General features: G+C 39.5%; 1 protein-coding gene across 2 annotated transcripts; it reads right to left on the bottom strand.

Moving 5' to 3' along the window:
• Positions 1-348: 348 nt before the first annotated feature.
• On the bottom strand, positions 349-8,525 carry LOC308135704 (annexin A13-like). Of its 2 annotated transcripts, none has more exons than XM_080503795.1 (11): positions 8,366-8,525; positions 7,607-7,682; positions 5,546-5,640; positions 5,291-5,461; positions 4,860-4,893; positions 4,405-4,484; positions 3,842-3,910; positions 3,287-3,388; positions 2,377-2,452; positions 2,174-2,286; positions 349-1,609 (listed from the first exon to the last, which is right to left on the bottom strand). In XM_080503795.1, exons 1-11 carry the CDS (start codon positions 8,378-8,380, stop codon positions 1,490-1,492), a joined length of 951 nt encoding a protein of 316 aa, XP_080359921.1. In that variant the 5' UTR covers positions 8,381-8,525; the 3' UTR covers positions 349-1,489. The 2 variants fall into 2 exon arrangements, with proteins under 2 accessions (XP_080359921.1, XP_080359922.1); XM_080503796.1 differs by having other exon boundaries at positions 5,291-5,458.
• Positions 8,526-11,094: the final 2,569 nt, after the last annotated feature.

Below are 11,094 nucleotides of genomic sequence, written 5' to 3'. Positions count from 1 at the left end.
CTTCATCCAGGAGAGAAGAAAACACTCTGGACAGGACAGGACAGGACAGGACAGGACAGGACAGGACACACACACACACACACACACACACACACACACACACACACACACACACACACACACACACACACACACACACACACACACACACACACACACACACACACACACACACACACACACACACACACACACACACACACACACACACACACACACACACACACACACACACACACACACACACACACACACACGTCTTATGTATTGCATGTTCGTCATATCCCTTAAAGAGCACCGATGGTACAACACTGCCCTCTACAGGAAATAATGACAGGATACAAGCGCTTTCGTGGAGTTAAAATGTATTATTTTATATGTATTTTGTACTATATAGGTGACGAATTTTAAATACCATTATAACAGGTTAACTGCTACGCATTAATTTAGTAATTTGATAATACAACAATATTACAGTATGCACTATATGATGCTCACATTTTAATTGGAACAGTTGCATATCTGACATAGTGTGGTTATTCGTGTTTCCAGGGTTACAGAGACAAACATCATTGACTAGTTTTTGCTGTAAATCCATTGACTTAATAAAAACAGGATGTCTAATAATGTGTAGAAATGTGAGAACAAGGCAGTTTATAGGTTGTGATTGACAATAAGATGATGTCGAGTTAAAAATCCCACCGAGCATTCAGGGATGTGACTACAAAAAAGCCAGCACTGTTCTGCAGTTAAACATTCCTGTCTTTGATGTTTGTGTAATGTTCGACAATTATTTTATTCATTTCAAAGCTCAAATGTAGTAATCGGGCACTTACGTGTTATGTGTTGCAGCAGAAAGTAAATTGCATCACTATCCCGTTATGAAAAGGCATCTTTGAGGCAAATGGTGGTGGATGAATAATGAATAATGGATGATGGATGAGAGAAATGCATACGGTGACAATTCGTGAGAAGCTGTGTTTAGCAGCAGCACTATCAAGCGTACAGCTTTCCGGATGCTGCTTCATAAAAATGACTGAAGCTGAAATACCAAAAGATTATGAAGTTGGCAAGATTTAAGTAATATTATATATGTGAATACTAATGTAGACATGATGGACAACAGCTACAAAAGGTCCATGTACATATACTGTAGCTGTCATAGTGTCAAAGAGTTAACAATCAATGTACCTTCATTGTATACTTGATAATAGGTGTTCCACTGACCAGAAATGTGTATTCAAAGACTATAAATGTAAATTCACCACATGTCAAACACTAAAAATAAATACTAAATGTGTATCGCAGTGAGATGATGTTTTTGGTCCGTGCAGCACAGAGAGCTGTCTATCACAGTTAGAAAAGAGAAAAAAGAGATGAAAGATAGAGTGAATGAGTGAAAGAGACAGCGCAGAAGGATGGATGTAGAGAGGAGGGAGTGTGTCATGTTGCTTCATGGTTAAATAAGGCCAGTAGGGTGTAACGGGCTTTAGTGCAGGATCGCAATGAGAAGGCGTTTGAAGTCTCCGCCACATTCAGAATCCAGCGCATCTTTCAGGGTGACGTCGTATTTCTCCAGATACATGTCCTTCACCGTCTCCAGGTCAACCTGCAGAGCAGCAACATCATTCCATCATCAACTGGCCCAGTTTAACCCTTTAGAGGGCACTTACCAAAATGTTATGGTTGGACAATTGAGGTTTTTTATAGTTTTTTACTTTCATTATGGTGACTTTTTTAAGTGTAAATGTCATCTTATTTCATTGATATGTAATAATTTGAGTTTTATAGCATGAAACACACATTTATTTTAGAATTCAATACTAAAAATAGTGTTATGCAGCGAAGTACATAAGTTCTTGTATTGAATCATATTTTCAAAAAAAAAATCTGTATTATGACTCACTAGGTATTACACACACACATATATACGAATATATAAACACAAGGAGATAAAACACAGCAGTGCAACGGCTCAGCCCTGTCCTCCTCTAGCATCTCTGATCAAAATAAATGAGCCTTTATTTTTCTCCTGCAAAGGTTTAGGATAGCTCATTGCTTTTTATTTTTATCATGAGTGAAAAAGACTGCTTACAAACAACTGTAGATACGCGTTAATGTCTGTGATTCCTTTGCAGAAGTAACTGTAACCCTGGTTTACACACACACTCACCTCAGAGCGGGTCACAATGATGCGAATGAGGGTTTCCTCGTCGGTGCCGAGTCCCTTCATGGCAGCATTAAGGCGTCGGGCAAAATACAGCTGCGGGTTCTTTGCACACCTCACTATAAATCCCACATAGTGACAGCAGATGTTGTAACAACAGATAACTTCTTTTTTTTCATTGCGTAGTAAATTACCATGATCCTTCTTACCCAGAGTAATGTAGCATTCTTTGAGAGTTCCTGTGGCTTCAGTGTCAATAGTGTCCAAAATGTCGGTTCCTGAGAGCTGCTCGTAAAGAAGTTAACAAATGAGACATTAATCACATCATATAATGCTGTTGCATGCGTCCACTTGTATGGGTGAAGTATGTTAGTGAGTGTAATGAAACGTGTAAATTAAATGCTGTGATGATATTATTCATTTGAATTTCATTAAATAATCTGCAGTGGGAAATTGTATTCTTTTCGAGAATATTGAAATACACAAGTACAAAAAGACGAATGACCTACATCTTGTACAATCTGTTCTTCCCGTTAAAGCGAAAAAAGTAGTTGTATTTTGAATTTGAGTTCTTTAAAGGTGCTCTGGTGATACAGATCTATAAGCGTCATAATATAGGATTGACCACCCCTATTAAAATACATTGCTACATGACTGTGTTATTGCCACACTCCTAATACATCGGCCCATTCTCCTATTCAGGCCCAAGGTCGATGTTGCCTTATGGCTAACCGAGTTGGGAGGCAAAGGTCTCGGACGGTGCCGCCACTGTTTTACCCGAACGCTGGCTACAGTAGTATGAGGATACGCTGGCAATGACTCTGGAGCTTCTTGGCATCCTCTATTATTGTAAAGCAGTAATTTTTTACTTAGAAGTTTAGATGGCGTGCAGCCGACTGTGCCACCGGGAAAATTGAAAGTAAAAATCTATATGAATAAAACAAATTTGCTTGTTTTTAATGATGTACTAATGCAGTAGAAGGGGCTCATTTGAGGCAACACCACATAATGTGTTCAATCAGATTCCCATTTGGTCACAGAAATGTAATTATGTCAACCTTGACATGTCAGAAGTTGTGCCAAATTTCCAGAAACTTCAATGAAAGAAGAATAAATTACCGACTCGTAGGCCTTAAAGGTGGCCTGAAGCTGCAGGTAGTTCCTGTGTGCCAGGATGAAGGTGAAGGTAGATTCATCTGTGCCAAACCTGCCTTCACCCGCCTAACAGGAACACAAAGGGAAAACAACAACATCTGGGATCACTTGTGTTGGTTTTAAGTGTCTGTTATTCATTAATCTCTCACAGCCTCAAATGTTTCATTATATATGGAGAAGTTAAGCTGCTATCTATGGACTGTATCTCTTCTTCAAGTAAATTTCCATGTTGACAGTCATGCTTTGTCCGTTTCTATCTAAACAACATTACAGTGAAACGCACATCTTGCTTGCAACATTTGCCCTGAACTATAAAGCTGCACTGCAACAGTGAAAACAAACTGATTCAACAAAATGTGGGACTGTGAGATTTACATATCATCCTGAGCTTACATGCCTAAACTTCAAAATCCAGGATCGCCTCACCCCTGTGAACATCAATGCGTCCTAAAGCGCAAGCGGTAATACAGCCTTTAACTTGAAGGAGTGAAGTAACACAGACTTAGTCTGTGAGCGCACCTCAAACAAAGATGCAGCGTCCTGTTCGGCTAAATCCTCATCCACCTCAAAGCCTTCGTCCCTGCTGGCCTGCAGCAAAGAGATACAAGGCAGAGATATGAGTGGAAAAACGGAAGAAGGATTTAGGGAGATGAGTGAAGATAGAGCGTGAGGGGGGGAAAAAAAAGGCTTTAGCCAGACGGGAAAATGTTGAACAGGGTGGACAACAATAGTAATTTCAAGTATTTTGAAGGGTTAACGATCATCTGCTTTGCGTTATTGGGAAATATTTGGGGGTCATTCAAGTTGCAGCTCCTTGGAAAGGCGTTACTGTGGGACATGAGTCACCCTGTTTGTCTGAGGAAGGAAAACAGACGGGAAGGAGAAAAGGGCGGGGGCAGTGACAGAAGCGGGGATGGCATTACGGCCGAGGCCTGCCAAACAATGTGACGAATGTCTCCAGTGGGCGAACAGAGAACAATTCTGCAAGCCTTTACGAAAGACACAAAACAGAGCACTCATATTTCTCTTCACATTCAAGAAGTGTGTGTAGTTCTTCTGAAATACATATTTGTTTTTTTTACCTGCAGCAGTGAAATGAGCAGGTTCCTCACATCTCCGCTCGTGTCGTCCTCAATATCTGCCTCCAGGTCGCGCTCATTCACTGAAAAGGTCAAACATGCTTGTTTTCGGATGATTGAAAAAAGTTGAAGCCTAAACGTGACTTGGAGTGATTAGATTACTGAAATGTAATGCGTTTTGTCGCTACTGAAATGAACTTCGAACAACGTAACATGCGACAGGGTCCATTCCCTTTATTCCTAAACTGGAATTTCCTCCAAGTGGAAAATACAACGTGGATCCAGCCCATGAGTCAGATGTTCTTCCTTCTTGAGTTTAATGGGTTGTTCACGGGCCAGTTTCATTAAAGCTGGAGGATATTTATGCTTCCCAGACATATGATCAGGCCAGCATATTAAAAGTGAAAAGAAGAATGTCAAATAAGCAGCGACCTTGTATGAATCAGAACAAAACGTACCCTGAGCGTACGCCTCTTTGTAGCTTATGATGTCCTGTTGGGGAAAAAGAAAAGAAAAGAGTATTAATTTCTGTTAGCTATACCTCAGAGACACAGGGTCCGCTCCAAGGATCAGCAATCCAAGATCCTCCTTTTGTCCCGATTGTCTTAGTTGATTTTTAAACTAAAACTCATAAACCTAATCTCTTACGTATTTTGACAAATTCTAATGCAGCTACATGTATAATTAGTTATTTATAGGTCAGAACCCCCCCCCCCCCCCCCCCCACTCTATTTCATCATTGGTTATGATTTTATATATGAATGATTTTTACACCTAAAAATAAACACCTGAGAGAATTTAGGTATAATATGAACAAGAAACTATAAAAATGGATGTAATCATATAAAAAAAAAATCATTAAACTGTAGACCCCCACTTATCAACAGACCTCATTTGTAGCCGTGCACAAGATCTCAACCAGCACGGCTTCGTCTGTACCCGCCCCCTTCATGGCCTTCCTCAGCTCCTTGGCGAAGAAAATCTGAGGAGGGTCCAACATGGCCATGACGGCTTTCTCAAAACTGCCCGCCAGCTCCTTCTTCAGGACCTCCTCCAGCTCCTGAACAAACGGACACTGCACGGTTACTGCTCCGACGTGAGAGTGGAATAAACAGAGATGAGCAGATGATAGGCAGGGACTTACATCGTCATACTTCTCAAAGAAGGCCTGTTTGATCTCCACACGCTGAGCCGCAGAACGGTTGGCCAGGATTTCGATAATGGCCTCCTCGTCTGTGCCTGGGACACGAGCAGCAGCACACACACAAGAAGAGTTAAAAAAAAAAAAAAAAAAAGCGCCGTAATGTTAATTGACTTTCATAAAGCTTCCTGAAAGTGATGCAGTCTTGGACACTTGTTCTTGAAGCTGGATTAACAGTTTATTGAAATGTTCCTCTAAAAACTGGGGTATGATCGGATCATTTAGTTATTAGTGTGAATGCATGGCATTCACACTCTGGAGATTCAAATCTTTATTATTATTATTATTATTATTATTATTCTGTTTATTCTGTATGTTTTTCAAATCGCTTCTACTCTGGCAATCTTCGCCCGTTCGTAATCATTCAAATATCAAACCGTGCAACTTTTTTCTTTTTAACTGTTTGACACTTTTTAACTGTTTGCACTTTTTTAACTGTTTGACACTTTTTAAAAAAGTTGCACAAGTTTAAACTCTCACTCTAGACCAGAGACGGGTCGCCAGGACAAAGCATTACAGTTTACCTGCCGCAGGCAGGCAGGACAAAGCATTACAGTTTACCTGCCGCAGGTAGCATTTCAAAAAGTTGCACAAGTTTCAACTCTCACTCCAGAACAGAGACGGGCCGGCAGGACAAATCATTACAGTCTACCAGCCGCAGGTAGCATTACAGTTTGCCAGCAGCATTCACACTATCATGCATTTGCCGCGGGAAATGCAGATCATCTAGTTCTTATCTGACTTCTTAATCTGAAGTCCGATTGAACCTTTTAGCACCCTGGACAGACCACCAGTCCATCACAGTGTACAGGAAACCATTCAGCTACATGTTTGAGACAAACCAGTGCAGATAATACTGATGTCATTTTAGTGCTCTTTTTGGTCTCATGTGCAACATACCAAGATTAAGTGCATCTATTTCAGATCATGGCACCCTTGGGCATTTCTTAGTTTCCTGGATTGATTGATCAAAAACAGTACACATCAAGTCACAAACACAGTGTTTCAGCTCCTACTGCACAAACAATTGTAATATGTCATGTATTTATTCAATGCATCCATTAAAACTTGCAGAGTGCTGGTTGAAAACGTAAGTGAAGCGATGGATAACAGATTAGACCTGCACAGTGGACATATTTTTGGCAATTTTTTTTTTTTACAAAACAGCTTCAGCTTATCCAATTTCTTAGAATGTCTGGCCTTAATACGTTTGTTTAATTTTTGTATTCTAACTGGGTGGTTTTTTCTGCTTCTGCTTCTGGTTTTTCTGCTTCTGCTATTTGTGAAGCATCGCTTAACTACCAAGCTGACAAGAGTTCTTGCACAAAGCAGCCTCAGACCATGATGCGCCATACATACATACATATATATATATATATATATATATATATATATATATAAATATATATAAGTTAGTAGTCTCCCCCCCGCCCCACTATAACTTCCTCTATTAACGACTTTCAGAACCACAATTTAAAACTGGGCCACTCCTTCAAGACTTTTGATGGTGTCGTCCACAAACAGTAACTCCATGATTCCGAACAGTTGTATGTCCAATTTCAAGATATCGAACTTGATTCAATTCATATATATATATATATATATATATATATATATATATATATATATATATATATATATAAAGAAAATGAGATGCACAGATTAACAGGACATGATTTAGAATGAATAATTTAGATGACATCTCACGCTCGACAGTTTGTTGGGATGGTAAGAACAAGGGTTGAGATGTAAATGTATGTAATGTAATGTAATGTGAATGTTCATGTAAAGTATGCAGAAGATAAGATGTAGAGAAAACAACATTCAGGATGGAGCTGCTGAAGGCCAGTGAGGAGGGTCATGGATGCAAATAGGAAGGACATGCAAGTGTTTGTTGAGAGGAGGGAGGACACAGACAGAGCGGAAGAAGATGAGTCATTGTGGACACTCCTAAGGGGAGAATACCAAATGAAGAAGAGAAGAAGTTACTGCCAATGTACTTACCGAAACCTTTACATGCTTTTCGAATCGCTTTGATGTCAGCAGTAACATCAAAATCCTCATATGGGAAGAGGGTGGGCTGGAGGACAATCAGTGGCAGAAGAAAAGATCAAACTTTATCTTATTAAAAAAAAAAAAACAGCCAGAAATTTCTCAAAACAGTGGAGTCAAACTGAAGTTTATAATCATATGGTGTTCTGAAACTAGTAGTATAAAGCTCCAATTGAAGGCTTGGAAAGGATTCATCATAGTGGCCATGTTTTCCTACAGGAGGGTGCAGTCAGTGTGGGATCGCTGAGTCATGGGGCAGCAGCTTCCTCTCCTCTCCTCTCTCCTCTTCTCTCCTCTCCTCTCTCCTCTCCCACCCTCCGTTTAACACAATGCAGCTTTATCGATCTGATTTCTCTGAAACTGCGTTTTGCTTCTTGTTGTAGCTGCTGAAGCTGAAGTCAAGACATTTGATCTCTACTCTTGTTTAACTAAACCAGTAGTCCTGCCGCTTTAAACCAGTTAGTCCTGCCTCTCAGACTGTAAGTAAACATTTCAGTATTTGTTTTTTAAACACCTCAAGGAAACAAAGCTCTTTCTGATACTTTTAACAAGCGTGTCTCCTTTAATTAAACAACTTCTATTTACTGTCTGCCCCCGATGCAACACTGTAAAACTTTTCTGTGTTTGAACAGTTATTTTTTATTTATTTATTTAACTTGGAGCATTTGTCATTTTAACTGCCAGAGTCGTAGTAAAATCGTGGTTTCTCACCTGTACGTTTCCCATTTTATTTCCGGATCAGATGACAGAGAGAGAGAGAGAGATGAAAGAGTGCTGGGTGCCTGCTGATGTTGCGCTGCTGTGATTCATGCAGGATGGGTGGTCCTGCAGGGGCTCAGCCGCGCGCGCCGCTGCGGCAAATACGTCACCACCGCTCGCGCACGTGGCGCAGCAGGAACAAGAAGCGCACGCCCCGCGTGCACCCAGCGCGTCATTCATGTTTTCAACAGGAAATTAGAAAACAGTCAAAAGACATAACGTAAAGTAATCTTTTAAGAAAAGTTAGGTTTTGTCTCTTGTTTGTATAATTTTTTTTTTTGTACAACACATTCTGTCACATGACAGTGTGACTCACTGCGATGTGACGTGGCAATATGATTAAAAAAAAAGTTTCATAGTGAGCCATGCATTTCTATAAAAAGATTAAGAAATAAATCATCATTACAATTCTTTTTTCATTTGTAAATTAAATGAGTTGTTTCCATTGCAATAACCCATACAAGTCACATAACAAGTGACACAGTAGATACCACTGGGCAACTAATTTTACTAGATCGCAACATGAAAAATGAGCACGACTACTGAAGATAGAAACTCCAGTTGGGCTTGAGTTTTGGTCAATATGGATCAGGGGTAGGGAACCCTGGTCCTCGAGAGCTATAGTCCTGCACGTTTTCCACGTCTCCCTCCACTGAACGTCCTTATGGTTCATCACCATGTTCAGCACAAAGCCAGATAACGAGATGCTCATTGCAATCAGCTGTGTTGAAACAGGGAGACATGCAAAATGTGCAGGACTATGGCTCTCGAGGACCAGGGTTCCCTACCCCTGATGGTCTCTTGATTAAAAATAACAGTTTTTAGACTTGATTCTTATGAGCTACTGTTGGTCTGCGTCACTTATTCCTCAAAGTCCATTTATTTGTTTTGTCTGTGAAACACCAATTGTTGGAATACTCTGTTGAGAAGCATTAGTCCAATAGAGAAATAATGTATCAAACACACATTTTGTTGCTTTTTATGTTTAATTAAAAACATAGAATTGTGTTTGGTTTCAATTTAGTGAAGTGAACAAACAGATATTCTTGATGTGCATAGACCTATAAAAAAACAAAACAAAGCTATCCTAACATCACCTGAAGAATATATGTAGAGCTCATGTCTTTGCAGGATTTAAATACCTAAGTGAAGCATTCATCTTCAAAGTGGACAACATATCCTGAGATCATTGTGAGAAAACCAGCATTTAGTTTCAAAGAAATACTGTCAAGATGAATTTATAGAAACTGTCATAATGCATCAGATTTAGTAAAAGTCATGCCATTTCACTGTATTATGCAAAAAGAACCAAAAAGGGTTTATTAAAATTAACTTTGTGTTGAGATTGCAGCGATAGGGTTAGGGTTAGGCCACTACGTGTCTTTCTCCACGTAGTGGCAGTGTTGTACAGCCTATGAAGAGCTGCATTTAAAGAGACGTATAAACAATGTTGGATTGGAAGCGTGAAGTGTTTTGAAAGATAACAGGTTTTCTTGTTTTGATGATTTAAGATTATGGCTGTAATCCTGTAAACCGTCTGTGTATTTATTTTGATAGATGTTGGCGGGCAATCAAGCTGTAATTGAGATGTTAAGAAAAGGATGAATAGTAGATTTTTTCACACACAATACAAAAAAATAATGAACAAAATAATCAAGAGTGGCATTTTGTAGAAATATTTAATCCAGAATTGAGAACAGAGTATTTTCCCTTATGTACATGCAACACAAATTGAATGTACACTATAAAGAACCCCATGTGGATGCTACAACAGTTTGTATCTTTTTGGAGCAACATCATACAGCATCACAGGCATAAAATACATGTAGTGGGCAATCAACCTTCAACCATCTGAGAGAAAAAAAGTCGGTGTTAAGTTAAGAGTGGTGGGTCATAGTTATTTATCAAGACGTTCACTTACAGACCAGCCTTTTTTTATTTATTCTTTTGTTTTTTTAAGGCCTGGTAAATACATCTATATCCACATGCTCCAAAGCTCCTTTAAGCATTTCATAATATATGCAATCATTTCTTTTGCTTTTAGGTGAATTTCAGTGGATCACGCTCCCTGTATTTTCACTGTCATGCACATACACTGTAATGAAGCTGAATTGACTGCTGTGGCATTGCAATGAGTGTCAGTGGTGGGTGTCAGGATAGGAAGGCTAACTGCTGTTGTTGACGATGATGCCGAGATGGTAAATTAGTCATTCTCTGTCAGCAAGAAATTAAGCCAAAAAAAAGGCAAAATAAAACAAGATTTTTTTTGGTCATGCACAGTTGTGGTTTCAGCAGTTGAAGTGTGCAAAGACTTGAAGGAAGTTGCATTCAGGCGGATGTAAAATGAGCAACTAAGTGATAGGGGGGAGGAAAATGCATTATTCACATCCTCCACCCTCGTCAGACTTGGTTTTGGTCCTTGAAAAGACTTCTTCACATTTCTTATGCATGTGTGGTTACTACAGCCTGCGATGTGAGGGCATCTTTCCTGATGGTGGGACATCCAGGGCAGGAATACAGAGTAAAACAGTAAAGAAATACCAACTGGATGGACATTTCAGAATTGCTCGACTGCAAGCCATTTGACAAATGTGTGTGTACATTTTGGATAGCAATAATTTCAAGAGCATCATGTGGTACATTAGTAGACAAATACCAAAGGCAACAACATCAAAAAGTTC

This window comes from Blennius ocellaris (genome assembly GCF_963422515.1).
Source record: "Blennius ocellaris genome assembly, chromosome: 10".
Taxonomy (NCBI): domain Eukaryota; kingdom Metazoa; phylum Chordata; class Actinopteri; order Blenniiformes; family Blenniidae; genus Blennius; species Blennius ocellaris.
Note: the sequence above shows the minus strand (reverse complement) of the source record. Positions and strands in the feature narration are given on the sequence as shown.

What these genes read in the sequence shown, in the direction of transcription:
- LOC308135704 (XM_080503795.1), bottom strand. An exon ending in AAAAGCATGTAAAGGTTTCG is followed by an intron (nt 5,641 to 7,606) that starts GTAAGTACATTG and finishes CTCGTGTCCCAG; the next exon opens with GCACAGACGAGGAGGCCATT. An exon ending in ACGCTGCATCTTTGTTTGAG is followed by an intron (nt 3,389 to 3,841) that starts GTGCGCTCACAG and finishes TGTTCCTGTTAG; the next exon opens with GCGGGTGAAGGCAGGTTTGG.